This window comes from Mesoplodon mirus (assembly GCF_964341445.2).
Source record: "Mesoplodon mirus genome assembly, chromosome: 4".
NCBI lineage: Eukaryota > Metazoa > Chordata > Mammalia > Artiodactyla > Ziphiidae > Mesoplodon > Mesoplodon mirus.
This window is the reverse complement of record NC_138979.1, coordinates 97,805,879-97,824,954: the sequence shown is the minus strand read 5'-3', so window position 1 is coordinate 97,824,954 and position 19,076 is coordinate 97,805,879. Positions and strand designations below refer to the sequence as shown.

The 19,076-nt window shown below is 38.5% G+C and overlaps 1 protein-coding gene and 1 long non-coding RNA gene across 4 annotated transcripts in view; one reads left to right on the top strand and one right to left on the bottom strand.

Annotated features, from left to right (window-relative positions):
- LOC309803622 overlaps positions 1-19,076 on the bottom strand; it is an 84,642-nt gene that overhangs the window by 12,354 nt on the left and 53,212 nt on the right. The gene's annotated exons all lie outside the window — the stretch shown is intronic.
- SLC12A1 (solute carrier family 12 member 1) overlaps positions 1-19,076 on the top strand; it is a gene marked incomplete at its 5' end in the record, with an annotated part of 91,328 nt that overhangs the window by 46,595 nt on the left and 25,657 nt on the right. For all 3 annotated transcript variants that reach the window (XM_082620110.1, XM_082620109.1, XM_082620111.1), the window contains 5 exons: positions 744-899; positions 4,340-4,439; positions 5,203-5,314; positions 13,126-13,266; positions 15,771-15,877. In XM_082620110.1, the coding sequence (XP_082476236.1) occupies positions 744-899; positions 4,340-4,439; positions 5,203-5,314; positions 13,126-13,266; positions 15,771-15,877 (616 nt within the window). The remainder of the gene's footprint in view (positions 1-743; positions 900-4,339; positions 4,440-5,202; positions 5,315-13,125; positions 13,267-15,770; positions 15,878-19,076) is intronic.

The window sequence follows — 19,076 nt, the reverse complement described above, 5'->3', positions numbered from 1 at the left end:
TTTACCCATAGACCAAATGTGCCATTCAAATCAGAGCTTCTTTATCCTGACCATACTGTCTCCCAGCTTCTTTCATTTCAGGGAACTAATAGAACATGGAAACCCCCATGCATATATGAATGGTGAGAAATATTTTCTTTGCAAAATGCATGATAAATTAATGCATCAGGTTTAAGAAGCCATTACAGAAAAATTCCTCCCTCTTTTGCCATAGATTATTATTTCTGAAAGGGCAAGCACGATCCTCTTAGAGTAAAAGAAGAGCTAGCACAAAGTCAGTGGATTGACTTTGATGACTGCTCTGCCTTCCCCATGGGAACAATAAGCCTATTGTCTTAACCTTCTCTTTCTTGAGCCACCAAGGTGTTCATCCCCCAAGCACCGCCCCCCCACCCCGCTACTCCCCATTCTTTCCATCTCTCCTGCCTCCTTTCAACTCTTGATGGCATAGATATCAGATGCTTAGGGATTCGTTGTTTGGGAAGACATCCTGGCATGCAGGAAGTGCGGAGGGGCTATGATTGACACATTTTCTACATTTCACAGCTTTCTTATTTGGTGTAATTACACCTTCATAGGCCAGGGACCAAGATCACAGAAAGCAAATAATAGAGTTAGGAACTTGACCTAAAAGTTCTGATTTTCATGCTAGGAAAGAAAACATGTTACCTACAGTCTAATAATACACAGTGATAGTGTGGAAGTTTTTCTTGGCCACATAGATTTTTTTTTTTAAATTTCAGGATGGAGACCTGCATACGGTATTTACAACATGTGGGTATCCCTTTTTGGAGCTGTTTTGTGCTGTGCAGTCATGTTTGTCATCAACTGGTGGGCAGCTGTCATCACCTATGTCATTGAGTTCTTCCTCTATATCTATGTGACTTACAAGAAGCCAGGTAAGATAAGATGGATTGTATTGCAGGGGGTTTCCTAAGAACTCTCTAACTATCCATTCACTCAACAGATGTTTATTTGGCAGCCTCTATGTGTTTAGGTGTGCCATGTGTATGGTGGATATTAATAATATAATGTAATATGATACAATAGTTAAACTCGTTGAGCACCTTAAATGTACTCATTTAATCCTCACAACAGTGCTGTATATTAGATACTATTAGTCCCATTTTACAGATGAAGTAACTGGAGTTCAAAGAGATGACCACTCGCTGAGCTAACCGTCAGGATGGTATGGAGCTGATATTTTAACTAGAGTGTGTATGATACCAAACCCCACAAGCTGTCCACTATATCACCTTCTAAAGTCCTGATAAACAAGATATAGTCCCTGTCCTCAAGAAGCAGTCTTACACATAAGCAGTTAACTATACTACAATATAGCAAGCACCGTGAGAGTGACATGAACAAGTTACTGAGAAAAAGAGAAGAAATGACTAACTGTGAGTAGAGATGTACAAGAAAACTTTCCTGGGCTTCCCTGGTGGTGCAGCGGTTAAGAATCCGCCTGCCGATGCAGGTGACACGGGTTTGAGCCCTGGTCTGGGAAGATCCCACAGGCCACAGAGCAACTAAGTCCATATACCAAAACTACTGAGCCTGCACTCTAGAGCCCACAAGCCACAACTACTGAGCCTGTGAGCCACAACTACTGAGCCCATGAGCCACAACTATGGAAGCCCGCGCACCTAGAGCCCGTGCTCCGCAACGAGAAGCCACCACAATGAGAAGCCTGCGCACTGCAACGAAGAGCAGCCCCCGCTTGCCACAACTAGAGAAAGCCCACGTGCAGCAATGAAGACTCAACATAGCCAAAATAATAATAATAATAATAAATTTATAAAAGGAAAGGAAACTTCCCTGGTTCATGGCTTTTGTTCCCAGGGTCAAGCACTCAGTAGGCACTTATAAATATTTGTTGAATGAACACATAAGCTACTTTAAAAAAAAAAAAGGCAAGAGACTAGGATTGGTTAATCAGATAGAGCCAGGGAAGGTTATTCTAGGCAGAAGAAAAAGTGTGAGTGAAGTTAGGAAGCATGCAAGTATGTGGCATATTTAGGAAGCTCCAAGGCCCTTAGCACGATGGTGTCCTTGGGTGCTGAGAAGGGGCCTGAAGGTAAGCCTGGAAGGGTAGGTTGGGCCAGATAAACTTGTGTCATGCTAAAGAATCTGGAGCAGCAAGAAGCTGCCACAGATCATTCAGTTGGATCTGAACTTTGGATGTTACCTCTAGAACCAGTGAGAAGGATGGATTGAAGCTGGGAGAGGCTAGAGATTAAGGAGTGCAGTATTCAGAGGTCCAGTCTCAGGGGCCAGACAGGCCCTGAGCCATCCTCACACTCTCCTTACCATTAATCCACAAGTAAAATAGAGAAGGTAGTAACTACTTTGGAGGGTGTGCTTTTGTTGCTTTTCTTTATCACTTTATCAATTTTTAACATCAGGTATAACTTATGTATGGTAATATTAACCCCCTTTAGATGTACAGTCTGTAAGTTGTAACAAACTTACCCAGTCTTGTAACCAACACAATCAAGATAGAGGACATTTCCGTCACCACTAAAAGATTCTGCACAATCTCTTCCCCCAACTTAGCCCCTAGCAACAACTTTTCTGATTTCTGTTCCTATAGCTTTGTCTTTTCCAGAGTATTATGCAGAACCATATAAATAGTGTGTAGCCTTTGTGTATGATTTCTTTCACTTAACATGAGGTTTTTAGATTCATCCATGTTGTTGCAGGTAAAAGTAGTTTGTTCCTTTTTGTTGTTGAGTAGTATTCCATTGTATGACTATATCTCAAATTTTTAAAAAATGTATTCACCTTTGATGGACCTTTGGGTTGTTTCCAGCTTGGGGTGATTATACCTAAAACTGCTATAAACATTCACACACAGGGCTTTATGTGGACATATGTTTTCATTTCTCTAGGAGTGGAATTTATGATTATATAATAAGTGTACACATAACTTTATAAGAAACTGCCAAACTGTTTTCCAAAGTAGCAGTATCATTTTCCATTCCTAACAGCAGTGAATGGAAGTCCTAGTTGCTCTGCATCCTTGGCAGCACTTATTACTGTCAGTTGATTTTTTTAAAAAAACATTCTAATTGGTGTGGTTTGGTCTGCATTTTCCCGATGACTAATGATATCAAACATCTTATTTGCCATCCACATATCTTCTTTTGTCAAGTGTCTGTTTAAATCTTTTGCCCATTTTTTGAGTTGTTTTCTTACTATTCAGTTGTAAGACCTCTTTATATATTCTAGATGCAAATCCTTTAGCAGTACATGTTTTGCAAATGTTTTCTGCAGATCTGTGACTTGTTTTTTCATTTTCCTTACAGTTTTTTTTGAAGAGCATTCTTAATTCTTATAAAGTCTAATTTATCATGTTTTTCTTTTATGGTTGGGCTTTTTGCTTCTAATCTATCTTTCCCTAATCCAAGGTTACAAACTTCTTCTGAAAGTTTTAATGCTTTAAATTTTTAATTTATGTCTCATCCATTTTGAGTTAATTTTTGTATATGATGTGAGGAATGGCTCAAGGCTGTTTTTTTGCATATAAATATCCAATTGATTAATATGGTTTTTAAAAGACTGAAATAACCTAAGGTATGCTAAATGCCCAGTGCATAGTCAACACAATCAATATTAATCTTCTTTATCTCCAGATAATTACATCTCATCATTTTCCTGGCTATTCTGAGCAAGACTGGGGAGATGGCTCTGTCTGCCATCTGGGATGAATCTGTACATTCCCATCAGGGACTTATAAAATTTAGAGGATCCATCTAATATTTAATTTTTTAAATTTAAGTCAGGACATGGCAGTGCTTACCTCTCTTATTATGAAGATTAGGTCCTAAAAAATCAAATTAAAATGCTTGCTAAAGATTGACCCTCTTCATGGACATCTGGAAGTAAGAATTCCCAAGCTATTCAGTTTTATTGTTCAAATATAAAGATTGCTGCACACTGTCTATGTAAGCAGAAATGCCTCTTTTCTTTTCAGTTTAAGAATTTGTGAAGACCTCCTGAATTTATTCAGGGGCTGACCATTTTCCCAAATCTATCTGCCTGCAATGTGGTTATAACATAGCCTACCCCACCGAGTAAGGTTTCTTAGGCTGCAGCTCTGAAGTCTGATCCTTAGCTGGAGAGAGAGGTCTCACTTCTAAGAATTCACGAAGTGTTCATAGAAGGACACTGCTCTTTCTAGGAAATACTACATACATTATGTTTTCTCTTATTTGGGGGTTCGTCACTGCTGACATAGCCAAGGAAAATCATAGAAGGGAATGGTTTCTAAAAATATTCACAGTATATACAGAGGGAAGCTGGGTGCTTTTTTGCCAGATTTCTCCTTCGTCCACAGATGTGAACTGGGGCTCCTCCACACAGGCTCTTTCCTACGTGAGTGCTTTAGACAATGCTCTGGAACTAACTACAGTGGAAGACCATGTGAAAAATTTCAGGTAAAACTGGCTTCTCAGGCATCCTGGTGTCATTTCACATTAGAAGTAGCTTTCCTCTATGGGAGACCAATGCACTAGTTACACGCTTTATAGATATATTCTAAGATAGGCAGTCTTACAAAACTGCCACATTTTCACGACAGCACCTGCTTCTTTTCTTCTACTCTGAGTTATGCCCACCCCCAGCTATAATCTCTCATAGTGCTGGCTGTCACCTTCCATGAACAGATAGATGGGGGATCTCAGTGACATGATTTCAGAGAGATGTCCCCAAATCCCTACACACATTAATCATTGTTGCTGTCTCCATTTAGCTTAAGGCTTTGTGGCTTACTGAATTCCCTTAGGAGAAGTTACACTCTAAGTTCTTCATTAGTTATATATTATTTTGAATGGAACCTCAAACCACAAGCTTTGAAAGGAGGGTGAAGGAAAATAACATGAAAATACTGGTTGGAGAAGGACAGGTTGTATTGGGGATTTGGGATAGGGTATTGTCCAGAGGGAAAAGACAGGGGGAACCCAAGACTACCTTTTCCTTACTTTACATTTTTACTGTCACTAACTAAACTAAGAATACAAAGATGGCAAAATTCACAGGAAGTCATGATTCAAGACTTCCAGTGAGAAACCCAAGAAATAGGAGAGCAGTTGTCCCATTTTGCCAAGCCTTCTGTACCAGCCCATTTCATTGGGGGGCGGTTCTGGGCTCACAGGCTTCTTGCCATGGCCAGTTCTCACATCTTCTCTTCTCCACTTCCAGGCCCCAGTGCATTGTCTTAACAGGGGAACCCATGACAAGACCTGCTCTCTTGGATATAACTCACGCCTTTACCAAGAACAGTGGCCTTTGCATCTGCTGTGAAGTCTTTGTGGTAAGAGTCACTTCATCCCCTGAAGGTGCTTTTTCCTCCCTGCTCACTTGTGTTCTTTTAGATGAGCCTAACAGGTACACACAGTGATAGGAGAATGGCAAGGCCGTTTGGACAAGGACGCTTTTCCTTGACTCATATAGCAAGGACTAGCAAGGGCCCATGATCCTGAATTTAAATGAGTGGATAAAACGTGTTTCAGATTTCACAAGAGACCAACTAAAAGTGATAAATATTTCTAAATGATGGCCTTTGAGCCAAGAAAAAGAGAATTGGCTCAGAAATAAAATGAAAATATTTGGGGTGATAACTGTCCCCAGAAATATGAAAGGACAGAATGAGCCAGAGAGCACTATTATATAGATTAACTGATGAGGAGAGAGCCAGACAGAATGGCCTTAAATGAGAGCATGTAGAATTTAGATTAAATATTTGGATAAACTTGATGACACTACAGATATCTAGGGAGTTAAACCAAGTTTTCCGTGCCTTAGATAAATATTCAGAGCTGAATGAGTTCCTTTTTTGTTCAGGAAGTATATGGTAGACTAATGATAACTTATTCATGGTTTTCCCAGGAGGTATTCAAAGTAGATAAACATTTAACCATAATTATTGACCAATCACCAATCTATAAAATTATAACAACATAATAAGTCTAAATTCTCCAAACCAGCTACTTCTACTTGTATTCGCACAGTGTGCTCACGTGCTCTCTCTGTGTGTGTGTCTCCCTGTTTCTCTCTGTCTCTCATGCACACATACCACTCAAAATCCTCAACAGTGCCAGTGTATTATTATCGTACTTACCTATTCTTCAAAGTATTTTCCTACAGTTTTTCTTATTTCAATCTACATAACAGTCTAGTGAGGCAGAGAGAAAAGATGCCCTGTTCTCACTATACTGATTAGAAAAGCGAGATTCAGGAAAATTAAATTATGCACAGGGTCACATGACAAGAAAGTGGCAGAGCCAGCATATCGGTCCAAGTCACCCAATTGTGCTCTGTGTTACAGCATGAGGAGAAAGCCTTAGCAGACTTGTATCCCTGAGAGTGCTGTTAGAATCAGATACCACTCCCTAAACTTCCAATACTTGCCAGGGAATAGGGCTGTCAGGAAGCTGTGTAACCCCGGGGCCAGCCGACTGTGCAATGATGCAGGGGTTAATTCACCACATGTCATCATGACCAGCACTTAAGCATCTTTTTACACTTGGCAATACTCTAAATGCAATATGAAGAAAGATGGTCATATTCTCTTTCCTCTAAGTGCTTATATGATAGTAACTCAAACAATAAAACTCAAGGTAATCATACCGTAGGGGGTAGAGGGAATCCTACTGACTACATAAGATTGACAGGTTAAGTAATGACCAACAGTGACTCCAGAGGATTTTTTAAAATCTTATCAAGCACCCTTCTCTCATCTTTGGTGCCCTGGATTAATGGATTTCATTTTGGCCAATAAAATACAGGAGCCAGTTTTGATGGAATAAGCAGTTTGGGGGGGTTTTCTTCTCTAGCAATTTAGAGAAAACTTAGTTTAGCAGGCAATAAAATATCTTTAGGACAGGAGAAATGAACTTGGAGTATAAACAGTCATATATTAGCAAGGGAGAAAAGGTCTTTTTATAGAGATGAGATATTACTTTAAATTAACCCTTTGCTGCTTCAACAATAATAAAACAGTATGATTCTGGAATATCATTTCATGTGAAATAGGTACTTAGGTCTGTATCTCTAATGGCCCTGGTTGTTTGACATGTATATTGGACCACTTTATACATCACTGTGCTGGTCCCTCTGAGTAAGGCCCAAGAGCCTTGCTCCCAGGTGCTGAGGTTCTCTTGGGGACAGAAAATAGTTACTGTATCACTTAATGACTTTCCAGTTAGCTACTCTCCGTGAGCTCCTGGGGCTGCAGATGCTGTCGGCATTTTTCAACTCCATGCTCAGTTGTCAATCATCTTTGCAAAGAAACAGATGGAAGGGGATATAGTGGAAGTTGACCTACCATTAAATTTTTTTTCCCAAAAGCATAGTGGTTGGTGGTTAGGCCAACCTTGTGGCAAAGGTTAAACGGTAACAATGATGTTGAGAGATAACAATTTAATTTTTAACTCTAGGAAGCTCACACTCATGGACTTTTGAGACACACAGTCAAGTTCTGAATCACTGTTCTGCCACCTATTAGCTGTGAGTCCCTTGGGTCCATAATTTAGTCTCCCTATGCCTCAATTTTCTCAGGTATAAAATGGGCATAATAATAATGATGATGGTGATGATATGATGATGATAGCACCTACGTTTGTTACAGAGTTGTGAGAAATCTGTAAGATAAGCTTTCTAGTAGTCAGCTCAGTGTCTGTCAAATAGTAAATGCTCAATTAATTTTAGTTGTTACTGTTGATATTGTTATTATTATGGTATATTTTCGATATACCATGGTTAACATTTTCATTCTGAAAATATATCCCCTTCAACAGAAACCTAAAACACCCTCTCTTAGAGAAACCAGGTCCAACTTTGGATCTTGGACTCTTAGGTAACCAATGGCTTGATCAGGATAGAATAGTGAGATACGCACTCCCACCCAAATAATCACTGGACAGCAGGCTCTGTGCTCCATCCCTCTGGTGACCTCCAGTTACTTGAAGTGCTGACATGAACTGCCATACACTACAAGGAAGAAGCAAGACTCAGAGCTCACTGGCATTTCGATGCTGTTGGGTAGACAGAAAACATATGCCCCCAGCTGCCATTTCCTGCAAAGAGGCATTTTTAAAGGACTAGACATTGTAGCCCTAGAAGCTGCTGAAGGTGAAATTAAGAATTATTTTTGGGCTTCCCTGGTGGCGCAGTGGTTGAGAGTCCGCCTGCTGATGCAGGGGACATGGGTTCGTGCCCCGGTCCGGGAAGATCCCACATGCCGTGGAGCTGCTAGGCCCGTGAGCCATGGCCGCTGAGCCTGCGCGTCCGGAGCCTGTGCTCCGCAACGGGAGAGGCCACAACAGTGAGAGGCCCACGTACAGAAAATTAAAAAAAATAAAAAATAAATTATTCTTTTGCTGGGCCCCAAGCCCACACTGTAGCCTTCCAACTATTCAACTAACACTTACACTCACCCATCACAGCCTCTTCCTACCTCTTGCCTTATTCTACTAAGCCTAAAGATTTCAAATGAGGGACCCCTCATCAGGACAAATTGGGGGATACTTTTTAAGGAATCCAGCTTGGTAACTTAAAATAATGTCTATTCTTCTCCTGTAAATTACCTTATCATAAGTCAGTGATATACTTATATCCCAGGAGCATTTATATTCAACACGTAAGTAATTTTCGTTTTCTTGTGTGCCTCACTCCTCTCACCATATGAAGACCAGGAGTCGGATTCCACCTTCTAGCACCCCCCCTCGTATTTCTGAGCATAGCCAAGTTCCGTGGGTTCAGCAACAGGCAAATATTAAGTCAAGTGGTAGATCTCCACCAATTCTACCCTATGTACCGTGGCTTAAAAAACACTGCCTTTCTTTGTCAGTTAGTTTCCTCACTTATTCATAGCTGGAGAGATAGTAAAACCAATCATTGCAGATTACTTAGTTTGGACTTATGTACCCTTAATTCTCTGGGTACACTACATTCAGTTCTAAAAATATTACACTGTCAGCTAATCAAGTGAAAAGGCATCGTGCTTCAGCAGTCACTCACTCATATACTTCTCAGTTTTGCATTTAGAGGAAGGTTGTTTTTTTTTTAATTAAAACAAATATACTTTAAAGACAGAAAGGTGGCCCAGTTGATCTGGGATTTAAAATGCCAATCAGATAAAGTCATTATTGTCAGAAAATGCAACACTTACTTCTTTTCTAAATTTTGTCTTAAAACTGCAAAAGGCTTTCAAGTTTACAGTGGCATCTTTTATTAAGTACACCGTGTTGTGTTGGCTGAAAAATAAAGATTTTGTTTTTTAGATTGCTTCTATTTTTTATTTTGAAGCGTTAAGAAAAATATTAGGTTGAATCATGTGAAATTTACATTTTTGGATGTCAAAAGCTGTTGAATATTGGCAATTTCATATGATGAAACTATAGTCAATAAAACAACACTCATATTCTACTTCTCCTAATTAACAACAGTTAGCATTTTTCTTAGATGCTTCCACTCACTTTTTAAATGAAATAAACCATTGCACATCAAGCTAAAGTCCCCTTTATAGCTGCTCAGCCCCAGGGATCTCTCTGTCTCCAAAGGCAATGTTATCTGAGTTTGACTGATTTTCTTCTAGTCATTTCACCTATGTGTACCAAGATGTAGATCTATTTTGATTAATGTTTTCCTACTCATTAATATTCTTTAAACCTTGATTGTCCTGTTCTCCCCTCTCACTGTAAAGAAGAAAAGGAATAACTTTTGACCAGCTTCCTCATATAGATCCCCTTTTAACAAGATATCACCCTGTTACCCTTTCTCTCTCTTTTTCTTTTTGGAAAATTTACAAAATATCTTAATAAAACCTAAAACTCTCTTTGAATTTGAAGAATCTCTTAAGAAAATTAGAAAATTCAGGTATGACAACCAACTTTTAACTCTACGGCTTATGGAGGGCAGTTCAAGCATAGATAACCCAGGGGAAATTAAAATTTTCATCTTTTTTTCTATCGTCATCCTTCTTTTAATCTCAACTTTCACCTCCATCTAGAAGAAAATGCTTTTTTTAGATGAATTTATTCTTTTATAGTCATTAAGTCTCTGTCATGATGTTAATAAAATAATGACACGACAAAACATGGGAAGAATGAAGTGACCTATGACTGGGTGCTAGGATGCATGGTGAGATGAAATATGCACCAAATCAGAAAAGGAAAAATTTTCTTTCCCACAGTTCCAACCAGAGAGGCAAGGAAAGCAAAGACAGAGCAATAAGACTCTTAATGTTTTAAAATATAAGAGTTGGAAGGAACACTGCATTTGGCCCAAATTCCTCTATTTGATCCCGATAATATTGGAAATCCTTTGCAAATTCTTTTTCATAATATTCATTTATTTGAAGTAGTGTCACATCAGTTCCTTCTCCAGACTAAATAATTAGAATTCCTTTACCCCTTTCTCAATCGATGTCAAAGTTATAATATATACAAAAATTTTAGAGCTTCTTTGTTCAAATCCTGAATTAATTTATATACTCATATTTTGGATCCTAACTGAGCTAATAATCTCTATAATATTTTAATTGGGTGGTTAAATTCATTTTTGTGACTATGACGTATTTGAATGTTGAATAATTATATTCCAGTGTGTCTTCCCTTTCTGTTAGTTTGCTTTTTCCATACTACATTTGTATTGTAGCCTTGCCTCACATTAATAAGTTTGCTACAAGGATATTATAATTGCTTTTAGCCAAGAGCGATTCTACGTGAAATATTTTTATGACTTCTTAATATGGCAAATTTAGGCATTAAAGTAAATCTCTCTGTCACAATTAATGTTTAATTTGGATTTCTGTAATACTAATAGATATATATTAGACTATATTTATTTAAATAAATGCCAGTTTCCCCAGGGGTTCAAAGTCATTGTGGTATAATTCAATATACTCATAGTCTGATACCTTTCCTAGTTGTTGGTTATTCTTCTATGTTATGGCTGTTGTTACCATTCAGCTTCGTTGAATAAAATATCTCTTCTTTCTTTTGCAATTGATGGTGTCTAGGATGACCAAGAAGGACTAGTGGTTGAAATGCATTGACAGTTAGAACCCTGAGCAAAATCTGATCTATAATGACATATGTTTCCTCAGGCTAGGTCTTCTGGTTTAATAACTATCCTTCCTATGCCTTTACCGTCTCCATCTTCATTGGAGATTCTTATTTTTTAACTGTAATGTAAGTTGTCCAAACTGTTTTGATATGTTGGTAAGTTCTAGAAAATATTCTGGTAAAAATAAGTACAAAAAAGAATCTAACCCAATTTAAATAGAATGTTAAAATGGGAAGTGAACCCAGAGAATACTAGTGTTGTATAATAGACATATAATATGTGCCACAAATGTAATTTGAAATTTTCTAGTAGCCAATTAAAAAAAGTAAAAAGAAACAGGTAAATGCAATGCATCCAGATTATCATTTTAATATACAATCAGTATAAAAGTATTAATGAGATATTTCACATTCTTTTTTTCATACTAAGGCTTCAAAGTCCAGGGTATGTTTTACATTTCCAGTACCTCTCTGTATGGACTAGCCACATTTCAAATGCTCAATATCAACATGTGCATAAGGGCTAATCATACTGGACATTGATGGCCTAGATAATTTTCTTATTCTTATAAATGTAGAGCCCACATTGAGAGAAAACAAATGGCATACCCAGGGTATCAGCTAGACAGTGCCAAGAGCCAGATCTAAATGCTACACTCTAGCTCCCAGTTGAGCACTCTTTCAGCTCTGTTGTAGAACAGACACAGTGGTGGAATAAGGTCTGGGACTTCAACAAGACTGTGAACACTCTTTTATTATAATAAAAATCAACTTTGGATGAGCACTTACTATATTCCAGACATCATACTAGGTAGTGAATCATGACTGCTTGAGATGACCTTGCAGGATAGCTATTTGATCCCTGTTTCCAGAATAACTTATCAATGCTCAGACATCATTAACTACCTCCAAAGTGGCCAAACTTAGAACCCAGTTCTGTCTGACCACAAAACCTGATATCTTTTTCATACACACCATGCCCTTTCTCTCCAATCCAAGACCCTCTAAGACTACATCTCCAAGCATGATCTGAGGACGAGCAGCATCTGTGTCATCTGGGAGTCTGTTAGAAATGTAGAATCTTAAGCCCCATTCCAGTCCTGCTCACTGCCTTTTACCAAGATCTGAGTTGGTTAGTAAGAAATCTAAGACAATTCAGTAAAATACCAAATCTCTCTATGAATTGAAAGAATTTCCCAGGAAAATAGTAGATTTGTACCTTTGTCAGGCACATGGTAGATAATCAGAACTACCTTTGGGATTGATTTGAAACACGCAAAGAATAGCGCTACCTTGGACATTTAAGGAAGAAGAAACAGGAACAGAAATTTTAATTAAAATGAGTTTCCAGAACTCAAATCTTGAAATTATAAAATGCTTCATCTACCGCCGCAACACCTGCCTCCTTCTCTCTTAATCTGTTCTTCCTATGCCATAGGTATGTGAATCTCTAATCCCACCAACTTCATTGAGTAGTGGGAAATGTTAATTCGAATAGGAGTATGTCAACATTACACAGGGAAAAGTGGTACAAAGGTGTCTTCACCATACACAAAAAGCAATGAATGGGCCTAACAGAATTGTCAAGATGTGGTAGTTCCTGCCAGGATTTGCAACTCACCATATTTTGGCTCCTAAGAGTGCTGTCGCATTTCTTGAAACTGGGCTCTAGCTGAGATTTCCTTGGTGTTCCTAAATGTGGCTCTCGCTATTGAGTCGAAGGTTGATTGTGAATTTATCCTGAACTTCTTCAATCACATTTTCAGCCTTTTCCTCATGTGCCATGATGCCCTCAGCTCTTTCTTTCGACATGAGGCAGTTAATTAAGTAGGTGCTAATACATCTAGGCATTCTGCATAGAAATTGAAAAATGTGAGCAACCCAGGTCTCTCCAGAAGGTTGAATTTCTGTGAATCCTGTTTAGTGAGTGTTTCCCCCTCTTTCCCATTTCTTAACTCAGTGGGGGCACTGCTGGCTATTTTTGTCCTTTAGAAAACAACAGCAGTGTGATGTATAATAGCAGGGCTTCTAACCAATATTTGATTGTGTCATACAGGGACCGCGCAAGCTGTGTGTTAAAGAGATGAACAGTGGCATGGCAAAAAAGCAGGCCTGGCTTATAAAAAACAAAATCAAGGCTTTTTATGCAGCAGTGGCAGCATATTGTTTCAGGGATGGTGTCCGAAGTCTCCTTCAGGTAAGGCTGGCATTGAGGGAATGAGTACAGAGGCAAAAGACAATTAGCATTCCATTTTAATGAAGCTCCCAAATGGAATGGCTCCAGTTAGGCAGACTAGCATCAGAGATCAATGCAGATGGTTAAGGAATTCATTTTGAATTCCTGGGGACTGGCAAAGCTAAAACAGAAGCAGAGAGGTTCTATTACAATGAACTATGAGTGATTCACTGGAAATGGAAAATGAGGTTGCCTTTGGCCAACAGCATATATTCTGTCCCCATACTTATTGAAATGCAAATTTGTTCTGATCGCTGACGACATTCAAGATCCTATTAAAACTTCAAACTATTTTTACATCTCATACTGAATACAGCAATGCTCAAGTCAGGCATTCTTTTCCTTTTTTCTTTTGCAAATGGTGTGAGGGCAGCTGCAAGACTGGACTAAATAAATTCCTGGTGATCCCGGGCATAAAATCTCCCTCTCCTCCTAAATTATTTCCAGAATGTTAAATAAAATGTAATAATATCTGTGGTTCACCACTAAAGCCCACAGTCCTTCCATCTTTTCTCCCTTATTCTTTCCTTTTTCCTCACCTTCTATAATAAATATATAGAGTCTTTCCCTAGTTCTGATTTTCATAATTTAGAGTGCCAGGGAATCCTAAAACAATCCAAGAGAAACTCAGAATTATAGGGCTTGGCTTTCTAATAATTTGGGCTTTAGTATGGTTGGAAAAACCTGATTCTACATATACTAAATGATGTATTTAGCTTTTAGAATTGCCACCTACAGGAGTGTCAAAATTCAGGATTGCTTCCAGGTAATTCTGATGGCTTATACAGGCAAGAAAGAAAACATGTTGATTAAATTGTAATATTTTGGACAGTAAGAGTATTTGATGCATTTCTGTCTGCAGAGACACCATTTCTGAAAGATCCAGTACCCCCATGAGTCTCTTTTCATCTGTTTTTAATTTGATAAACCACAGAAATAGGTGTCATTGCAAGATGCTGATTTTTCTTTCAGTAGAGTTACTTTTCAGTAGCTCTTTGGTTAAATACGTTGGGAAGGTTACACATTTAATGTAAAATTATCATGTAAGATTAGTAAAATAATAAATTTCAACTAGGAATGAGAGGACAGACACAAAAGAAGAAGAGGGAGTGAAAGGACATTGGTATGGAAAACAATTCGTATGCTAATCAAGAAGAAATTGTAAAAAATTTCTACAGTGCATAAAGCTTGTTCACCTGAATTTCTTCAAAGAAAAATGGTGGAGCACAGAGGGGTCATGACAAAAAGGGCAGGACAGAGTGGCATTAAAGGGAAGCACTGACAACTACAGCATTTTGAATAAAGAAATTATGGTATGAATGACCACATCCCTAAATTGTAGTCATGGAAAAGACTACATCCATACTGCCGTGCACCTGCCAGGGGCCAGAGGACAGCTCTAAGAGGAGTTGTTCTGCTACCTGTACATTTCTAAGGGCAATACACCAAATGTGGTGGAGGCAAAGTTTATTTCAGGAACCCTCCATCAATGCCTATCTCTTTCCACTTGCTACTGTCCCCTCTAAAATACCCGCCTCTGATCATTTGTTTCACTCTTCCCATAACCCAGAATATCCTTCCTTCACTTCCACTGCTCTCCTTACCTTTACTTGGCAACATCTAACCAACCTGCAAGATCCAAAACAAATGCCACCTCTCCCATGAAACCATTCATGAATTCTTAGCTGGAATTCAAATTTTCTTCCTTTATGCTTCCATATGATTTTCTACTGCATTTGTACTTGAATTATAGTTATTATATATCTCATCACCTCAACTTTATTCTAAGCTCCTTCAGTCCAAAGAATATGCCTCACTACTCTCTCACAGCACCTAACACAGCACTTTGCAATTAATAGGTGCTCAGTAATATTGCCGGATTAAATTTAACTAACTGGAAGCCGTATTCTGTCATCTAATGGGGGGAATGAAACTTCTGATATGGAAGATGGCTATTCACGATAGTGTCATGTAAGAGATTTAGGTTCTGGAAACATAGTTCAGTTATCCTTCAATAAATAATGTAAGCAGAAGTTTCAGCGATCCTTCTATATAAGAATTTTCCAAACATGGATTTTATTGCTAATGACATTATGGATATAGCAGGTGGAAATGAGCTTTGAACCACACTAAGTTACAACACGCATGCCAACAGATAAGCTGACCCTCACTTGACTTTAAATTATTGAACCATTTTAATGAGTGTATCAGAAGAAATGCAAATGACTGCTAATTTAGAAAAGCTTCATTTCTGTCATCTAAAATCCATTTGGCTGAGATGATTTAGAACTAATCTTTCTGTTTTATGCTTGAGTACAGGCATGAAGGACATGCACTAAAATGTAATCTAATCTTCAGAATCTTCAGAACCTTACTTCAGTGCTCTTTTGGACATTATTTTTCATTTGCAGTAGTAGTTTCCTGGCCTGGTAAGGATGGCCCATGTGTTTATCTCCTCTGTTTAGGCCTCAGGCTTAGGAAGAATGAAACCAAACACTCTGGTGATTGGATATAAAAAAAACTGGAGGAAGGCTCCCCTGACAGAGATTGAAAACTACGTGGGAATCATACAGTAAGTGATGGCTTTCAAGACGTGCTCTTGTTTATAAAGCACTAACCAGGGCAGTACATAACTGACACTGTTGTACAGAATAAACTGCCTGAAAAGAAGACATTCCCCTGGTACTCTGAATTATTTACCAAAGTGAGAAAACACTGCCAATATAATAGAACTTAGCCTCAGCTCTCCCTTTGCTGATGTAGCAGTGTTGGTTTATAGACAAAAAGTGAGTTTTAAAAGGTATGTGACATCTAATATCTAAAAATTGAAGAAGTCTTGGGAAAGGGATAATAATGATAATCCTTAAAAGACTAGCCGGTGCCAGGCTAATGTCCTTAACGTGAATTATCCCACTTAATTCTCACAAGAAGAGTTTGAAGTAAGTGCTTCAAATGGGAAGTACTGTTCCCAATTTTTTTTTTTTTTTTTTTTTTTTTGCGGTACGCGGGCCTCTCACTGCTGTGGCCTCTCCCACCGCGGAGCACAGGCTCCGGACGCGCAGGCTCAGCGGCCATGGCTCACGGGCCCAGCTGCTCCGCGGCATGTGGGATCTTTCCGGACCAGGGCACAAACCCGCGTCCCCTGCATCGGCAGGCGGACTCTCAACCACTGTGCCACCAGGGAAGCCCTCCATTTTTAAAATAGAGACACAGACATTAAAAATTAAGTAAAATGCAGAAAATGACAGAGTTTTATAAGTGACAAAGCTGGAATTCTGACCCAGGACCAACTGAATTCAAAGTTTAAACTAATGATCCCAATGCTATGCGACCTCCAAAAGTATATATATACACAAAGTATTACCTGGCTTGGTTCCTTCTTTTGAGTAACAGAAAACAAATTCTACCCATACAGAGAAGCTCAGGGTGTCCTCAGTGACCATTCTAGAAAATTGAGCCTTTCTTCCAGGCCTGAACATACTTAATCAGCTTTGTCTCAAGGGGGGCAATGTTAGCTACCCGTAACAGCTGTCTTTTGCGTCAACAGCTCTGAAAATGGAAGATTTCCTCTGTCTGGGTTCTGACTTCGCTCTGATTTCATACCACAGGGCGGAGAACGTGCTGAGAGGTCTGGCTGCACTTAAAAGTCCATAATACACAGGAAAGAAATCCTCATCCCTGCAAAGCAAGCATATACATAGTGCTCCTCACACTAGGATCTGTCCTCTGGCCCCTGCTAGAATGAGCATCACATTTACCATTATTTGGGGGAGACTTAGGGAACATAACAAAAGCATTCTAATATTAGTCCTATTAAAAAGAAGCTTAAGAAAATAATTTTCATCTTCTGAAATTATATGCATTACTGACCAAACATTGACTTAACAGTCCTCTTAACCTGGGGAATCCATGTATTAAATGTATCCTCCTGAATCGTGTTCCCTAAACATATAAAGGCTGGATGCCACGTGCTGCTATCTGGCTCCTGCTGGTGCTCTAAGTTCAGTAGGTTAAGGCTAAACCAGGTGATCAGGGACAGAATTTTGCCAGGCTTAGCAAACAGCATTTTGAGATATTTTAAATCACAGTCAGTTGCTGACTAGACATTCTTAGAAATGGATTAGATCCACACTCTGTCATCCAGATTCTTCAGTAAAATGTTATCCTCACCTTTGGGAACAAAAAAGGGTGGAGCAAATAGGAAGAAATATGTGAATCTTCAGTCAAAGAGTCCATCAGTTGATACAAAATTATCTGAGTTCGTCTTCCAAACTCCCTACCATCCAAAACATTCTAAAAATTCAAAGGACCAAAATAATCAAACCCAGTAATATCAAGCTTAGGAGACTTCTGGCTTTTATACCAAATTAATGATTGGTCTTCTTGGTAATAAAGTTCAGTGTTAAGGTGGCTCAAATTTGTAATAGTATAAAACTTAGCTGGTTTGGTGAAGTTAAATGACTTTATTACGACAGCACTGGGGTCAATACAGAAGGAAGACAATCAGACACCCAGGTTGTATTTCCCTTTCTAACTTTTTCATTCTGTTCTGTTTTATGATGTAAAGCACAGTATTATTATTAACATAAAGGGATATCACTACAATAGTACAATATTTTACCATTTTTCTTCGACTAAAAGATTTTAAATTTCTGTAATATTCTTAAGTATGGTTTAATTTTAATTAAAATAATTGTATTAGTTTCCATGGGCTGCCATAAAAAATTACCTCAAACTTAATGACTTAAAACAACACAAATGTGTTAGCTTACAAATACATAGGTTAAAAGTCTGAGACTCAGAAAGAGAAAGACAAATACCATATGATATCACTTATATGTGGAATCTAAAATATGATACAAATGAATGTATTTACAAAACAGACAGACTCATGGACTTAGAAAACAAACTTAGGTTTACCAAAGGGGGAAAGGGGGTGAGGGAGGGATAAATTAGGAGTTTGGTACTAGTAGATACAAACTACTATTTATAAAATAGATAAGCAACAAGGTCCTACTGGATAGCACAGGGAACTATATTCAATATCCTCTAATAAACCATAATGGAAAAGAATATAAAAAAGAATATATATATATATATAACTGAATCGCTTTGCTGTACACCAGAAACAAATAAAACATTGTAAATCAACTATACTTCAATTAAAAAAAAAAGCTCAGACACTAACTTCCTGAGCTGGAATCAAGGTGTGGGCTGAGCTGTTTTCCCTTCTGGAGGTTCTAGGAGAGAATTCCTGGGCTTGCCTTTTCTAGGTTCTAGAGGCTGCTCACTGCTCATGGCCCCTGCCTCCATCTGCAAAGCTCTTGACAGTCAAGTCCTTCTCACACCACATTATTCTGACCTCCTCTTCTGCCTCCCAATTGCACTTTTAAGGACCCTTGTGATTACACTGGGCCCACCCACATTATCCAGGATAGTCTCCCCATCTCATGGTCCCTAACCTAATCACACCTGCAAAGTTCTTTTTGCCATGTAAAGTAACATATTCATAGGTTCCACGGATTAGAATGTGGATGCCTTTGGGGATCCACAAATATTCTGCCTATGCAGAATCCAGATATTTTTTGTGGAACACCCTACTTTTTATAATCAAGGACACCTCAAACAAGACTTATCAGAAATTTACCTTGTGGCACTTTTGCTAGAATGGATCTATTTTTTTAAGTGAAGTTCACTTACGGTTCAAATTCTGAATGGATATTCATATTATACTGAACTTATTTATATCACTATTTGAAAATTCAGGTTTA